The 18,491-nt window shown below is 37.4% G+C and overlaps 1 protein-coding gene across 3 annotated transcripts in view; it reads right to left on the minus strand.

The window, feature by feature from the left end:
* Positions 1-805: 805 nt before the first annotated feature.
* The window catches only part of PKP2 (plakophilin 2), a 259,830-nt gene continuing 242,144 nt past the window's right edge, over positions 806-18,491 (minus strand). For all 3 annotated transcript variants that reach the window (XM_042992091.1, XM_042992092.1, XM_007090726.3), the window contains 4 exons: positions 13,031-13,184; positions 6,073-6,262; positions 2,631-2,718; positions 806-2,245 (listed from right to left, as the gene is read on the minus strand). In XM_042992091.1, coding sequence (XP_042848025.1) covers positions 2,177-2,245; positions 2,631-2,718; positions 6,073-6,262; positions 13,031-13,184 — 501 coding nt within the window. In that variant the 3' untranslated portion in view covers positions 806-2,176. The remainder of the gene's footprint in view (positions 2,246-2,630; positions 2,719-6,072; positions 6,263-13,030; positions 13,185-18,491) is intronic.

Genomic DNA, 18,491 nt, shown 5'->3' on the forward strand with positions numbered 1-18,491 from the left:
CACATTCGTAGGTCTCTCCTTTTTTACAAGCTTTAGTCATTAGCCAGTCCCATTTTCTTATAGGAAGTATTTGTTAGTAAAGAATTTAGGCATTAATTAGGGAAGGAATAGAAATAATTACAAAGTATTAAATCCTTAGCAACTGAAGTTTATAAGGTCAAGTCCTCAAATGTCATGTCAATCATACCACATATACCACAATACACAATAATCAGACATACACAGATACCAATGCAGGCAACATTATTTTGCCTCCTTTCGTGTTTAAAGTCATTGAAGGCTTTACTAGTGCTTTAAAAACCATAGAAACTTCTTGAACATACTTCAGTTATCTGGAGGAATAAATATGCTCCAAATGCTGTACTCATCAAAACTCTGAAAAAACAGATGATTTCTCTCTTTGGTATTTAAAAATTGACATCTGGGGGCGCCTGGGTGACTCAGTTGGTTAAGTGTCCGACTTTAGCTCAGGTCATGACCTCACGGTTTGTGGGTTTGAGACCCATATCAGGCTCTGTGCTGAAAGCTCAGAACCTGGAGCCTCCTTCGGATTCTGTGTCTCCCTCTCTCTCTGCCCATCCCCCGCCCGTTCTCTCTCTCTCTCTCTCTCTCTCTCTCTCTCTCTCTCTCTCTCTCTCTCTCTCAAAAATAAACATTTAAAAATTTAAAAAAGAAATTGGTATTTAATTTCATTTTGAACTAGGTTAGAAACCTAAGTCTTCTCCATTGAGCTTTTAAAATTAAAATAATTTTAATGCCTAAATGTAATAAAGACTTAAGCACACATTCAAATTGAAAATGGGAATTTATTTTCTATTACACTTTTCTGGCCAAAAGGAGCTGAAAGACATTTTTCCTTCCTACTTTCTTACAGCAAACATTGTTGGATTTTTTTAAAAAAAGCAAAATATAACAGAATTGTAATTGAGAAGACTAATTCTATGGAAATGGTATTAATCAGAGCTCAGTTAAAAGAACACTTGACAGAGTGTTTGCTTCGACAAATGAGGTTGTCAACTTTTCAACATTAGTGTTTCTCATATCATTTCTGGGTGGCCTTGAAATATTTTCCCTCAATATAATGTCTTCATTTTTTGCTCTAGAGTTTCCTTCATTTAAAATAATGGCTTGAGGAAGATCACATGAGATTTAGAGGTTCTGCGCTATTTTTTTAAATGTTGGGCAAAGTTGGGCTGGTTGATAATGAATGCAATTCATTAAAATGAACTGTGTTTTCAGTGCCCTGGGCTCACCCAGCTGTTTGAGAGGTTTTGGTTCCTCTTGGAGTTGAAGAGTATAGAGTCCATTTTTCTATCAGCCCATGGCAGTAACTGAAAAAGTCCAGGAGATAGATCACACTGAATCCTACTATTCAGAAGAGATTTGCATTTAATGGTGTTGTTATTCATATTTTCCTTGAGCAAGAAAAGCATTTACATGGTGTTTAGAGGGAACACTGAATTTCATAAGCACAGTTGCCTTTGAAAAGATTTTTAAAGTTGCTATGATCACTTCATTTCAATTTCACTTTCTTAGAGTCATGCACGCTGTGATCTAAAACTTTTAAGTTCATTTAAAATCAGAGAAAAAATATTCAAGAGGATAAAAACAAGCATAGAGTAAACAAACATATAATTTTGCCATTAAAATTTCTCCTGGATAACTCTGTCAGTATTCTTCGTCATTTCCATTCTGTTTCAACACCGCAGAACCACACACTCATAGCTCAAAGGTGAAACAACGTGCATTTGAGTGACAAAACATGGAGACTGGAAAGGAACATAAATGTAAATCAAACTTTTAAAATCCTAGTCATACAATGACTTCTTTCCTTATTCTGTTATGTCCATTCCACATGAATCCACGTTTTGGTTCCAGGAGGCCCTGTGCCATAAGCCCTGATCACAAAGACCACTACTGGTGGAGGATAAAATCAAGCCTGTTACCAGTGTCTACTGGTAGCAAACTTGCAAAAGTCTTCTGGAAAACTAATAGAATTATTATTCTGATTATTTGTGTTCTGGATTCTGGGGACCATGGAAATAGAAAAGGATAAGAAACAGGGCATGCTTTTTTGAGGTTTCTTGGGCTGGGAAGTAGAAAAATAGGTGTTTTCCTCTGGGGCTTTTTTATGGCTGCGGATGGTTGAGATTTCGGAGAGCTCTGTTTCATTTTCTCAGTCTTTAAGGGAGTGGTAGGCTTTGGCAGTCCGGCTGTTGACAAAATCTGTCTTCTTAAACTGAGCCTTTGGAATAAGCAAACATATGTGAAAGGTAACAACACTGTCATCCAAGAAAATGCAGTTTAAAAAAAAATTTTTTTTTTTTTGAGAGAGAGAGAGAGAGATGGAGGGAGGGAGGGAGGGAGGGAGGGAGGGAGAACATGAGCAGGGGAGTGGCAGAGAGAGGGGAGTACAGAGGATCTGAAGAGGGCTCTGCACTGACAGTAGAGAGCCTGATATGGGGCTCAAACTCATGAACCATGAGATCATGACCTGAGCCAAAGTTGGCTCAACCCACTGAGCCACCCAGGTGCCCCAAGAAAACGTTAAATGTTTTTAGTGATCTCTCACCAGGGGACCACTATTATCTGCCTATTAACTGCAACACTCACCTTTCTAGTGTACTTACCTTCTTATAGGCATTATGGAGCTCCGTGTGCGTCCACAGAGAATAGAGGAGAACAGAAGCAGCTTTACTTGCCTTGTTGGAGGCATAACTGAAAAAAGGAAGAAAGCATTCTGAGATCAGTGAGAGTGTGTCAGGCTTCTGGATGCTGCCTCAGACGTTCCATAAATCTTTAACTGCTGTTGCTTGGTGGCCATCCATTAAGTCAGGTCACTCACCATGACAAGAGAATTGGATGGTGAGCTTTGAAGGCCAGGGGCCACACTAGGTTAAAAAAAACCACTTTTTTTCGTCTTTTAAAACCACTAGCACAGGGCTATCAGTTTGTAGAGCATATTCCTGATATTTATAAGGAATATGTCCTTAGGTTCCATAAATCCTTGAATTAACTTACAAAATAAAATTTGTATATTTGTATACACTATTTCCATTTATTTTATATTACATTAAACACAATTAAATATGTTTATATTAAATATTATACATATACTATTTGTAGAATAGAAATATATTAGTATGTTTATAATATATATTTATAGAATACAAATGCAGAAAAGCAGGACTGAAAAACATATATATCTCCTACACTACTCTATGAATTAGGAGTGATATTTTCAAGTTAATAAATTCTTGAAACATTTAAAATAGTTTCAAAATTTCTTTGTTCTTGTATAGAGCAAATGGAAAATGCACTCCTCTTATATAGCCAAGTCACCACAGAAATGAACACTGTACTTATTAGTTTTTGATGTTTTACTTTTAAATTTGTACTGAACTTCCTATTTCTGGCTAAGGTTCTCTGCTTTCTTAGAGCTCTCTCTTTTCCATCACCTCAAATAGCATACAGCCAAATTTTGTCTTCTAACAAAGAAACAAAGCTTTTTTTCTAATGTTTATTTATTTATTTTGAGATAGAGTGCATGAGCAGGGAGAGGAAGAGAGGGAGAGTGAGAGTCTCAAGCAGACACTGCACTGTCAGGGCAGAGCCCAACGTGGGACTCGAACTCACAAACCGTGAGATCATGACCTGAGCTGAAATCGTTGGACGCTTAACCAACTGAGTCACCCAGGGGCCCCCAAAGAAACAAAGATTTAATTTTTCATATCATGGGCGTTTGTAAACAGGCAACCACGAACTAAAAATGCAGTACTGTATGGAGAAGCACATCTTGGGGTCATTCTTTGGCTAAGAGCCTTTCTCTTCCATACCAGACTTGTATGAAGGGGAAGCCAAATCAGCACCTCACAGATTCTTTTAGTACTTCATGGAGTTCTTGGACTCACTTGCTAATACTGAAGTACCCATAAATCCATGAAGACTATGGGTCTCTGATATCTAAAATTGGAAAGTGTTCTTGAATTGCAAATGTTTTATATTCATAGTTTATCAGTTGGTTGTTTGGCACTTTGAAATTATTTATTTGAAAAAAAAAATGCTATATATGGCAACTTATTTCCAGTCTAGCCCTTAAATCACAGGTCAGTTACCCAACACTCTCACAAGGACAGAAAAGCAGGCACATCTGGTAGAAGCTCCTTGTTGATTTTTTTTTTTTTTTTTTTTTTTTTTTCCAGACAGGGCATATGAGGACTGGTTCACAAACGGATGGACACTCAAGGCAAAAAGGAAGTAACAGAGTCAGACATCCCCATTTGTTGCTAAGCTATAAGAAGTTTGCAAAAGTTCTCATGTGCTTATGTCTGAATACTCAAATAATTAAAATCCTAGGTCTTACTGAGATTTGCTTAGGAGCATGGATGACTACTCGGAATAGTCATTTCTGTTTTATACAGTAATCATTCAATCTTTCCACAAATTAAGTAACTGCTCTCTGCCAGGCGCTGGGGACAGGTGGATATTCTGACTTGGGGAACTCACATTCTAACCAGTGCTCCATTTTATCCTATGACTCTGAATATGGTCTTCCTTCCCTATGAGGCTTGCCAGAGTGGTGCTGCAGAGCACAAGTACTCCAGGATACCAGAGACCCCTAGGCTTGCCCCTGTGTGGCCAGGCACACATTTGTCTACCATAGGTAGAGTCTGTTTGCTTTGCAACTCATTATAATTGGGCTGTAACATTTCTTCTCTTGCTTGGTTATTTATAAAAGTAACTTGTATTTAACAAGTCAAACAGTTCAGAATTGTATAAAGAGAAAAATATAATAATCTTCATGTCCTCTTTGGATCCCATGTCTCTAAATTAACTAATAGTAATGATTTTGTTATACAAGGTTTTTCATTCTCTTCCTCACTTTTTTTTAATGGGGAAAATTTAAAGACACAGAAACAGTGATGTGGAATGACTTATATGCATTAGAACTTCTCAAAAGGGAATAAGACGTGGAAGAGATGTGATAGAGAAAACCAAGAAAGCAAGAATTTGATTATGTTGCCTCCTACTTCTTGTGTTATCACTGCTTCTTTTAAGCCACTGGGGTGATACTGGCTCCATATTTAAGTGAGGAAAAGGGCAATCCCTGTCCATAGGACTTCCACGTTGCCTATATTCCGCTATTCTTAAATCACAGTTATGGCTCTGGGAAATAAGTGAATTCATTAGGTCAATAAAAGGCTGGAATGTGCTACCCAGAGAAGATATGGCATTTGACTAGCTTGATACTTCATTTAAAAATTTTTTAAATTATTTTTATTTTTAAGGTTTTTTTTTAATGTTTACTTATTTTTGAGAGAGAGAGAGAGAGAGAGAGAGGGAGAGAGAGGGAGAGAGAGGGAGAGAGAGGGAGAGAGAGGGAGAGAGAGGGAGAGAGAGGGAGAGAGAGGGAGAGAGAGGGAGAGAGAGGGAGAGAGACAGAACGCGAGCTGGGGAGGGGCAGAGAGAGAAGGACACACAGAATCCAGAGCAGGCTCCAGGCTCTGAGCTGTCAGCACAGGGCCTGACATGGCTCAAGTGCATGAACCAGGAGATCATGAGCCAAAGTCAGATGCTTAACCGACTGAGCCACCCAGGTGCCCCTAATTTTTTAATTTTTAATTTTATTTTTGAGAGAGAGATTGAGAAAGAGTGTGAGAGCGAGCATGAGCAGGGGTGGGGGGGCAGAGAGAGAGAGGGAGACAAAGAATGGAGACAGGCTCCAGGCTCTGAGCTGTCAACACAGAGCCTGATGCAGGGCTCAAACTCACTAACTGTGACCATGACCTGAGCAGAAGTCGGACGCTTAACCAACTGAACCACCCAGGTGCCTCTAGCTGGATACTTTAGAAGAGAATGGGCAACTATTGGGCTTGGAGAATTCAGTCTTTCACTTGCTTGATTACTAAGGATTGAACCAAATGATTTGGCCCAGCGTTACAATCTCGTTCTTTGGCCACGTTACCCATGGTCCTCAATGATTGCACATTCACAGCTAGATTTACAGATGGGTGTTGGGAGTGGTAGTGAGGAAAGGGAAGAGAGCCAACAGGCAGATACTACAGGACTTACACATCGCCTGAGCTGATAGTCATGATTTTCTGCAGGCCCCCAGTGTTTAGAAGGTCCCGTGCATTCTGGTAACTATTTTGGATTATATTGTTCAATGTGTAGCAGGCAGAGGCTGTAGTCTCAATGAGAAGGTCAGTACTCGGGACTGTGTCAGGAATTATGGAAACCAAATCAGGTAGAGTTTCTTTGGCTATAAAATGAAAGAAGAAGAATACTTGATTAAAAAGGTTGTCTCTTAATCCGAACATCCCAAGATATTTTGGGTAAAGAATATTTTAAAAAGAAACACAACTGGTTAAGAAATATATGGAAAGATGTAATCTCTCTATTATTCAATTTTTAAAAAGATTCTTAAAAAGAGGATACTCAGTGCTCAGTACACTGGAAATCTTTTGATAGAAATGACAATGACAATTTGACAGAAACATCAAGAATTTAAAAAACTTTCACATCCTTTAATTTAGTAATTCCACTTCTGGAAATTCATCCTAAAGATATCACTTTAAAAATAGAAGAAGCTTTATGCAGAGATTTTTATTATAGTATTATCTATAAGTGAAAAATGATAAAATGCCCAAGTAACTCAGTGATAGGATACTATCAAAAACCAAGCTGCAAAGAATATTATACATCCCCCAAATATTTATGAAACATAAGAAAATATTTGTTAATATTCTTTATGAAAAATTAATATACTTAAATAATCCATAATATAAACATTAGAAAATACGCAAAAGAAACCTGAGAAGAAATACACTAACATATGAATAGGACTTGTTCTTCTACAACAATATTGACGGTGATCGAAAATTTTTTAAAAAATTATCTGTACTGCTTAGTTTCATCAATGTACAAATAATACTAATATTTAAAAAGGAGAGGGGCGCCTGGGTGGCTCAGTTAATTAAGCGTCCGACTTCGGCTCAGGTCACGATCTCACGGTCCGTGAGTTTGAGCCCCGCGTCGGGCTCTGGGCTGATGGCTCAGAGCCTGGAGCCTGCTTCCGATTCTGTGTCTCCCTCTCTCTCTGCCCCTCCCCCGTTCATGCTCTGTCTCTCTCTGTCTCAAAAATAAATAAACATTAAAAAAAAAATTAAAAAAAAAAATAAAAAGGAGAAAAAAACTATTTTATTTTTTCACTCTGTATGTAAGTTCCTGGCTATCTATTTCTCCTGCTTCTATTTCTCCTCACAACTCTTGAATACAGTGTTGTGTTTATCATGGTTGTATAATGAAAACTTCTGCTTAATTTTCTTTAAAAAAACTTTTTTTAAATGTTTATTTTTGAGAGAGACAGAGTATGAGCAGGGGAGGGGCAGAGAGAGAGGGAGACACAGAATCTGAGGCAGGCTCCAGGCTCTGAGCTGTCAGCACAAAGCCCGACACGGGCTCAAACTCACCAACTGTGAGATGATGACCTGAGCTGAAGTCAGACGCTTAATCAACTGAGCCACCCGGGTGCCCCAATTTTGTTGTTTTTCATCTGAGTTTATGTGGCACCCTGAACTGTGCACTTCTCTAGAATACTGGATTGTAATTAGTTATGTGCCTGTCTGAATTCCAAGTAGGGCTATGGGCTCCTGAGAACAATTACCAAATTCATCTCTGTATTTCCAGCATGAATCACTATGCCTAGAACAGAGAGGTGTGCAAAAAAGGAAGTGAACAATTGTCATCCTTTGATAATATGTGGACCTGATTGACAGGAAAGACACACCTTCTGCTCAAAGACCTGAACTCTGTTTTCCACGGTTATTAAAGCATCACAGCACAGTGTTTAGAGCTCAGAGCTCAGTCTCTGAAGCCACATTTCTTCTGTTTCAGTCCTGCCTCTGCCACGCAATGGCTGTGTGGTTTGGGCAAGCTGCTTAACCTCTCAATGCTGCATTTTCCTAATCTATAAAATGGAATAATAATAGTATCTACTTCACAGGGTTGTTGTGAGGGATTAAATGAGTTAATGTGTTAATTGATCACAGCACCCTGCAAGTAGTAATCTCCCAATAGAAACAAATTATTATCAGAAGGCTTCCTCCTTTTAATGTTAAATCACAGAATTAAAGGCCTTGAGAATGTGAATTTTCTTTCCACTGAATTTAGATGGACATCATGGAATTAAGTGAATTTAAGTGTAATTAAAATGAGGGGAGGTTTATCAGTGGATCATCTTACGAAAGCATGAGGCTACAAAGAAATAAACCCACAGTTATATTCAATTAATCTTCGACAAAGGAGGCAAGAATACCCAATGGGAAAATAACAGTCTCTTCAACAAATAGTGTTGGGAAAACTGGCCAGCAACATGCAAAAGAATGAAACCAGACCACTTTCTTACACCATACACAAAAATAAATTCAAAATTGATTAAGGACTTCAGTGTGAGACCTGAAACCATAAAAGTCCTAGAAGAAAGCACAGGCAGTAATTTCTCTGACATCGGCCATAGCAACATTTTTCTAGATCTGTCTCCTGAGGCAAGGGAAACATAAGCAAAAATAAACTACTGGGACTATGTCAAAAGAAAAAGCTTCTGAACTGCAAAGAAAACAACCAGCAAAACTGAAGACAACTTTGGAATGGGAGGAGATATTTGCAAATGATATATCTGATAAAGGGTTAGTATGCAAAATATATAAAGAACTTATACAACTCACCTCCAAAAAACAAATAATCCAATTTAAAAAAATGGGCATAAGACATGAATTGACATTTCTTCAAAGAAGACATATAGATGGCTAACAGACACATAAAAAGATGCTTACCACTGCTTATCATCAGGGAAATACAAATCAAAACTATAATGAAAAACTACCTCTTACCTGTCAGAATGGCTAAAATAAAAAACTTAAGAAACAACAAGTGTTGATGAGGATGTGAAGAAAGGGGAACCCTCGTGTGCTATTGGTGGGAATGCACATTGGTGCAGCTACAGTGGAAGACACTATGGAGGTTCCTCAAAAAATTAAAAATAGAACTACCCTACCATCCAGTAATCGCAGTACTGGGTATTTACCCGTAGAATACAAAAACACTAATTCAAAGGGATTTACGCACTCCTATGTTCATTGCAGCATTATTTACAATAGCCAAATTATAGAAGTAGCCCAACTGTCCACTGATAGATGAATGGATAAAGAAGATGCGGGGTGTGGGTGTATTATATGAAATATTATTCACCATAAAAAGGAATGAAATATTGCCATTTGTCACAAAAGGGGTGGAGCTAGAGACTATAATGCTAATAAGTAAAATAATTCAGTCAAGGAAAGACAAATACCATATGATTTCACTCCTATGTAGTATTTAAGAAACAAACCAAATAAATAAAGGAAAAAAAGAGATAAAACAAAAAAACAGATGCTTAACTATAGAGAAGAAACTGATGGTCACAAGAGGGGAGATGGGTGAAATAGGTAAAGGAATATTAAGAGTACACTTATCTTGATGAGCACTGAGTAAGGTATGGAATTGTTGAATCACTATATTGTACACCTGAAACTAATAGAACACTGTATGGCAACTACACTGGAATTAACATTTAAAAATTGCCAAAAAAATAACAGATAATCTCATCAGAATTTTACAGATAAAAGCCTCATCACAGTTACAGGCTGCATAAAACAAATTGAACAACTTAAAAAAATTTTTTTTCAATTATTATTTATTTTTGAGAGAAAGAGACAAGAGTATGAGTGGGAAAGGGGCAGAGAGAGAGGGAGACACAGAATCTGAAGCAGGCTCCAGGTTCTGAGCTGTCAGCATAGAGCCTGATGCGGGGCTCGAACTCACGAGCCGTGAGATCATGACCTGAGCTCAAGTCGGACACTTAACCGACTAAGCCACCCAGGCGCCCCAAAACTAACTTTTAGTGCAACCTACTTCATTAGTAAGAGGATTTGGATCAGGCAGGTCACCATAAACTCTGATGTGACTGTAACATAATAATCCTTTGTATCTATTCCATAATGAAGGAGAAGGCCAGACCTATTTAACAAAACACTGGTCCTCCCTATAATGCTCAGTAGGCATCACCTACAGGTTACATGGCACTTGAATTAACAGGACCACTAAAATGACAAACTGGAATAAATATAGATATTGGAATAGAAACTTTCCTCCCTCTTCGCCTTCTTCTTTGACTCCCCTTTCTTCTTTCCTTTGTTTCTTTCTGTTTTATCTTTTTACGGGCTACTGACACACGTTGCACACACATGACATGAATGTTACAACAAGATGAACTATTGGTGATTGAGGAGACTAAGATTGCTACACATGCAATTAAGACATTCTTCTAGATTTGGCCAAGAGTTAGAGATCAGGACTGAGACAAACTCGAGCACACATTATCACAATCTCTAAAACATGCCTGAAATGTAATGAAAAATGTATTTGAAGTTATTCTGTATCATTTGGTTTGCTTTTACTTTGTTAAAATTAACTCTAATAATTTTTAGTTAACCACTAGATGTATGATCCAATTTTAATAGCACGATTTATTTAGTTCTCTCTTTGTCTAAACTTTTATCATAGGTAGATAGGTATAGAGAGATCTCAGGAATAATATTCACCTAATGTTACCAATGGTTATTTTCCAAGTGGTAAGAGGAAGTATTTTTTGCTTCATTTATTATGCTTTTCTTAATTTCTTGAATTATTTAAATGAACACGTATCTTTTTTTAATTGATGTTGTTATTATTTAATAAAACCATCCAGAACAATGATCTTCCACTTACCTAGCTTCTGGTTAAAAGTGACAATTATGGAATGAGAAGTCACATTGCTAAGCCATTAATTGTTAATATAAAAAAAAGTATGAATATCGTAATTACCCAAGCTGGTCAACAAAATTTAAGATGCAATGTATGAAGGCCAGAAGTCACTCAAAGTAGGTAAAGAAAGAAAATAGATAAACATTAAGTGTAGTGCAATACAAAAAACCTTGACTCTGCCAAGGCCATTTCCCGCTCCACTGAAGAATTAAATACAATGCTTATTTATAAAAAAATAAAGTATGGGGCTGTATTTGTATCTTCCCAACAGTTAGAGGAGGGTTGAACCTGAGACCGACAGCATTTCTGCCCTGAAGGTACATGCATAATGTGTGGAGCACAGTTATTTCCATCGGCACTGTTTTAAAGATGGAGTCAACATTTCCTTTAGGGAAAGAAAAAAAAAAAGTCAAAGATAATATACCTGATTAAAGTGCAACACAAAAGTCCACCAAGGACAATGAGGAGAACACTTTCATAATTTTCAGAGTGCCTAAGGCAAGGTTTCTTTCATATTCACTGAAAAATTCCAGGCTCTCTCTATATTTATTATGGGCACGAAACCATTGTATGAAACTACCTCTCCGATGTTGTGCTGCTGGTTGGCTTTGGAAATGACATTATTAAGACATAATCAGACTTCAGTATCTCTGGTGCTGTGTGTGTATGTGTGTGTCCACCAAAACAAAAGAGCATTTGTTTATAAATTTAGTGGAATTTTGTGAAAAACTAGTTTTCAAGTTGTCAGAAATGACTAATTTATGGAGCATTAGAAGCATGACTGATTTTTGGCATTATTTTCCTATTATCTCATTTTATAGTTTTTGACTTGATTCACAAGTATTTATCAGGCATTTCTATGTATAAAGCAAATGAAAACATTATTTGATGGTGTGAACAGTTATCACCTTTGTCAATAATAAAGACTCTCAAAAATAAAGCAAATGTTTCACTGTATTCATTTAAAAACCATCTATGCTGAATCCACTATTCAGTATACTCCTCCTTTTTGCCTTTTTTTGTGTGTGATCTGTTCATTCATTTTTTTTCTAGTGCAACAAGGACCAAGTCTCTTCTTCTTGTTCTTTTTTTTTTTTTTTTTTTTTGAGAGAGAGAGCGTGAACAGGGGAAATGGGCAGAGAGAGAATCCCAAGCAGGCTCCACGCTTAGAGTGAAGCCTGATGCAGGGCTCAATCCCACGACTGTGGGATCATGACCTGAGCCGAAATTAAGAGTAGGACACTCAACTGACTGAGTCATCCAGGTGCCCCAAGGACCAAGCTTCTAAAGTGAACACCACTCTGTGTACACTTTCAATGTTTCAGAAGAGCAGCGCTTAAGTAGGCCACCCAGAGAGCATCCCGAAAGCCAGGTGCATAGGTTAAAAAGACTATCCACAATGATACAACTGAAGGCACAAAAACATCAAATATGTACTTACCTTGTTAATTACAATTAGGTCTAAGTTTCCCTTCTATAGTAATTAAAACCAAAACAAAACGCCGGATATTAAGAAAAATCCTATTTGAGACCCTGGGAGAAAGCGGACCCTTGATGCCTGGGTGCAAAGGCCAGGTCTATTTTATCACATTTTGCTCCTTAGTCACATTTTCAGTTCATCATTGCAAAAAAAAAAAAAAAAAAAAAAAAAAAAAAAAAAAAAAAAAAGTGATACAATGTTTTATTGCATTTGTATTTTTTTTCAAATTTAATGTTTATTTATTTTTGAGAGAGAGAGAGAGACAGAGCATAAGTGGTGGAGTGGCAGAGAAAGAGGGGGACACAGAATCCAAAGCAGGCTCCAGGCTCTGAATTATCAGCACAGAGCCCAATGCAGGGCTTGAACTCATGGACCACGAGATCATGACCTGAGCTGAAGTCAGATGCTTAGCTGACTGAGCCACCCAGATGCCCCTATATTTTCTTTTCTTTCTTTTTTTTTTTAAGTTTATTTACCCATTTTGAGAGAGAGGGGAGGGAGGGAAGGGGCAGATAGAGAGGGAGAGAGAGAATTTGCAGCAGGCTCTGTGCCGTCAGTGCAGAACCTGACATGGAGCTTGATCTTGCAAACCATGAGATCGTGACCGAAATCAATAGTCGAATGCTTAACCAACTGAGCCACCCAGGTGCCCCTGAATTTATATTTTCGGTATGTATTCGCTACACCAAGACACGTTTGCTGACTCACCAATTTCATTCTGCAGAGAGAGATTCCGAGACAAATTCCTCAGCAGGGAGACCGCTGTCTTTTTCACACTTGGATCACCAACATGCAGCATCTTCCGGGTGTGCTGCAGGCCATTTTCCTTCTGGACAACTGTCTGAGCTACTGATGTTGGCATCTGTTGCGTGAGATATATCTTATCAATATCACTGCATTTGACTTCACACTAATTTTAAATTTCTGTAGATTACTAGAGACTGTTAAAACTAAAGCTGTGATGAAACCATCCTGAAGATACTTCCTTTAAATTCTTATTACGTTTTCAATTTTATTACTGGAGAAAAACAGCTTATCAGGTATTTTTAAATAGAATATTGGATTTGGTTACCTACTATATTTTTGCCTGTTCGTAAATAAAATGGGCCTGTCTTTTCCTTTCTTTCCTCTTTATTCATATCTTCAGCTCAGCATTGTGAAAAGGATATAAGGATGATGTTTTAGAATCAGACACTAGTGTCATGAAATTAGTTGCATAATGTTTTCCATTTTTCTATTTTCTTGAAATATTTGTGTAATGTAAGTATAATCTCAACTTTGTGGGTCTGGTGGAATTTACCCACGAAGACAACTGAGCTGAGAAAAATTTTAAAGGGAGATGCCTTTGATTAATATTCGATGTATTTGTTGGCTTAGTCACCTTTTCTGTTTCTTTTTGCTTAAGTTTTGGCATTTTACATATCTTAATAAACTTGTTCAATTCTAAAAAGCCAGTTTATTCTGAAAGAGATATTGGGCCTTTAGAGAAAAGAATGTACGGCTCGTTAGATTATTTCTAATTCGATGCTTTCAGTCAGAGGCTGTGTATGCAAGTTGCTGGTCCAGGTCCAAGTCCACTAGAGACCAATCTTATTTGGAACTAGGTTGGCAAATTAGTTTGAGTACTGACCAAAACCTTCCTGGCATCAATAAACCTCTAATACAGGGATCTTGGCTTGTGTCTACAACTTTATAGATTTCTATCTGAAGCTAACTTGAGGCCACCTGCCAGAAATTCCCACCATTCTTCAGGGTGTCTATCTTCTCTGTTTATCTTATCTAAATACTGCTTATTTTCTCCTCCCTCCTGCAGATTTGCTCTTATATTCTCTACTATACTTTTTAGAACAGGGGTTCTGAAGATTGGATCCCAGAAAGGTTTTAGGGAGAGGACAGCAAGTCCTTAAAGCTATTTTTGTATTGGGGCATCTGGCTGGTTCAGTTGGTGGAGCATGTGGCTCTTGATCTCGGGATTGTGAGTTTGAGCCCCATGTTGGGTATAGAGATTACTTAAAAATAAAAAATAAAGAAAACTTATTTTTGTGTTTATAATAAAATTTCTCAGGGAAAGGGTTTATAACTTTTATTAGATAGTCAAAGTGTCCAAGACTCAAAAGAAGTTTAACAATCACTATTTTAGAATGTTTTATTGTAAACAAGTCTGTCACACTAACTTGTAGAGCACTCCATTAAACTATTTGCTCCACTCTGAGAAGAATCCTTCCTCTGTAGCCATCCAGAGGAGGCTATTTATTCTGTACCACTCCCGTGACTTGGGCACAGAGGTAGGTTAGCATTCCTCTGTCTTCCCAATGGCCCGTCTAGATGTCTTCCCTCACATGCAGTAGCTCCGTCTTCTGAGTCATGGCCATCCAGCTCTATCACTCCCATAGCATTTTCTTTGTCATCTCAAGGCCTACCGTTCCTTTCCCAACATCCACTGGAGGCTTCGGAGCCGGGCTCAGAGCCTTCTCCACTCCACATTCACTATAGATGACCACATTAATCATGTCTTTGTTCCTAGACTTGCTAAATGTCACTGACTGTCATCTCTTCCACACATCAGTCATTCACTTCCATGGTCATACAGAACCTATTTCATCCCAAAATACCTTGACTCTGAAAACATAAACTCAAATGTTATACTCTGAACACAATTTCCTGTTCACTTTGCTCTCTGTCCCTCACTCCTACTATATTTCTTCTTCAGCCTCATCAAGAATTCCAGTGCCCTTATCTCAACCTTTACTCCCCACACCTCAAGTTGCCAATACTCTTCCGTTTTAACTTTCTTTCTTATTTTGACTAGTTGTACATGAACCAACACATCACAAACTATCTTTCAATACCCTTAACTCTCTTATCAGTCTAGCTTATTTTCTACCCACCCGGTATAATTGCAAAACTGATTTTATACTTGGCCACCAAATACTGCTAGAGTAAATAGTGCATTTGCGGACTGGTACTTCTGCGAAGTTATGGTCTCCAATCTCCACTAGGAACCAAATGTTGCCAGTCAACTTTCTGTTTTTTAAATGCCAGTTGGGGATTCAAAGCCTCACACCAGAATGACTCTTCTAAAATTTAATCTGATTATGTTCCGCCTCAGGTTTAAACTCTGTAATGACTCTCCATTGTTTCCAGAATGGTCTTCAGATGTCTTCGTCTGGCCTGGTATCCATTTTCCTCTTTCCTTATCATTACTCCCTAATTCTCTAGGTTACAACTATACTAAACTGCTATCTCTCCTGCTAGAAGCTCCTTTAAAGGAAGAAATGGATCTTATCCAACTCTTTTTTTTTCCTTTCGGTGCCTTGTACAGTGCCTAGAACATGAGAGGTCCTATGTAAATATTTATTGAACTGAACTATATGAATAATATGTTATCAAGTTTTCCTAAAGATTTACTATCATCTCAGGAGATCAAGATAGATTAAAACATCACAAGATATTTATTTCTTAAAATTTTTATTTTCTCTTGAGACATAAGGTGCTTTTAAAATTAAAATCTTGTTTTGTACGTATATCATACTATACCACCTAATGATATATTCTTATATATAATAAAGCGCTTTGATGTTAGTATATAAAAATGATAATTGGAAACATGCAAGTCTAGATGAAGTTTGGATTCTCAAATGATGTTTAATCAATCAGGGGAAAGAATAGCTAAATATTAGTCTTATTAATTCTGATTCGTGGAGGGAAATGAGAAAGTGACGTGAGGTGGTCTTTAGAATTTGCTCAAAAAGGAAAGTAAACAGACAGATTTACCCAAGAGATTTTTGTATTCCAGCTCTAGGGAATATGTGAGAATGACTATTAGTCAACTATTTGCAAAAAGCACTTCTAGTTCATATTGTCCTGATTACTAAGGAGGTTTTAAGAACCTTTTCAAATGTTTATTGGCCATTTTGTGAAGCACCTGTTCAAGTCTCTTGCCAGTTTTCTTTGGATTACCTTTTGATTATTAATTTGATGAGTTTTTAAAAAAATTTTTTTATGTTTTATTTTTTATATTTAAGAGAGAGAGAGAGAGACAGACAGACAGAGAGCGACTAGGGGAGGGGCAGAGAGACACAATCTCAAGCAGGCTCCAGGCTTCAAGCTGTCAGCACAGAGTCCAACACGGGGCTTGAACTCATGAACTGTGAGATCATGACCTCAGCCGAGGTCAGACGCTTAACTGACTGAGCCTCCCAGGTGCCACAATGAGTTGTCATATTTTCTACATACCAACCTTTGTTACTTACACACGTTGAAAAAATCTTTTTCTACTTTGTGGTTTGACTCTTTACTGTCTTAACAATGTCTTTGGATAGCATAGCACCATAAGTTATTAATTTTAATGTAGTCAATTTATAAAACACATACTTTATAGTAGTACTTTTTGCATCCACTTTTATCTTTTTTTTTTTTTAAACAAGATGGTTTTTTTTTTTTTAATTTTTTTTAACGTTTATTTATTTTTGAGACAGAGAGAGACAGAGCATGAATGGGGGAGGGTCAGAGAGAGGGAGACACAGAATCTGAAATAGGCTCCAGGCTCTGAGCGGTCAGCACAGAGCCCAACGCCGGGCTCGAACTCACAGACCGCGAGATCATGACCTGAGCCAAAGTCGGCTGCTTAACCGACTGAGCCACCCAGGCGCCCCTTGCATCCAGTTTTAAATAATCTTCCCCTATCATGAAAATATCCTTTCACAAGCTTTATAGTTTTGTCTTTAACATTTAAATCTCATTGCTGTTGTAACTTGTTTTCTAGTAAGGTGTGAGGGTAGGGGATATGTTTTGTTTTTTCCTAACAGATATGAAATTAAAAACTTCTAAAGTGTTTTAGAAATTTGAAAAGTGCTTATTTCAATGGTTTTTAACTTTGACTATGTGATGTTTAATTAACTTATTTCTACTGATACATAACTGACACACATTGTATCCATTCTAGTTTAGGCTCTTTGCACATGACCATCAACTGCTCAGTGCTATCTCAGTTATGAACACAAGTTTAATAGACTGGATATTTCCTGAAATTATTTTAAATGCCCTGCTTTTCATGTTTTCCTATTCAATGATTCTTTTTGGAAATTATAAAACCAAGTATTTTTTTATCACACAATTTAAGCATAACAAAATTAGGAACAGTGATAACTAGAAAAGATATATATGTAAGTTAAAATTTTCATAAAAAGCATCTTTTAACTTAAAAGAACATATCATTGTCCCATGGTGCCAAGGATTTTCTCCTATAAATCTCCAGTCAAATGAAACTCTAACAATTCTGAGTATGGATTAATACCAGTTCAGTGTAAGCCTCCTTTCAGGGAACTGGTCTAACATTAGGTATGATTTTAAATGCCTCGACACAATTAGGACAGTTATGAGGCTATCTCCAATGCTTTGATTCCTTTTGCACTTAGAATCTCCTAGTGCCTTAAATTCCTATTTTGTTTATCCCAGTTAGATTATTACCAAACACAGGGATTTAATCTTATTTACTGCTATGTGCTTAGCTCTAGGCTAGTGCCTGCTATACGGTAGGCACTCAAAAAATGTTTGTTTAATAAATGAATGAAGGAACTTAAGCTCTAGGTAATAAACTACATACTCAGAACTTAAGTAGTGTGTTTCTGTATGTAGTATCTATCCTCAGGAACATGGAAACATTTCTGGACTGTTTGGATTCCATGCGAGATCTTGGACTGGAAGAGGCTAAAAGCCAAGCTTAAAGGGTTAGCTCATATTGAACCATACTCAGAACACAGTGGACTCGGATATCCATACACATACATGTACACCAAGTTAATTCCTGGCATTTTCTTTTAAGTTGGCTGGTAGTTAATAGAAGGGTTTCTGTAGTTTGGCAAAGTGAAAAAAAAAAATGGTTTTGGGAAACCTAGCATGGGAAAATGGGAAGGTAAGAGGACTGTGTCGTTCCTGGTACTTTCTTGTTTCCTTCTCTTCATGCACAAGTAACTTTTGCAGAAAATCAGAGAGGTTAAAGTTTTGTCATATACATAGATATATATACATATGTATATATACGTGTGTGTGTGTGTGTATACACACACGTATATACATTTTTAAGTAATCTCTACACCCATATGGGTCTCAAACTCGCAACCCCGAGATCAAGAGTCACATGCTCTACTGACTTAGCCAGCCAGGCACA

The sequence above is a fragment of the Panthera tigris genome, chromosome B4 (genome assembly GCF_018350195.1).
Source record: "Panthera tigris isolate Pti1 chromosome B4, P.tigris_Pti1_mat1.1, whole genome shotgun sequence".
Classification (NCBI taxonomy): Eukaryota; Metazoa; Chordata; class Mammalia; order Carnivora; family Felidae; genus Panthera; species Panthera tigris.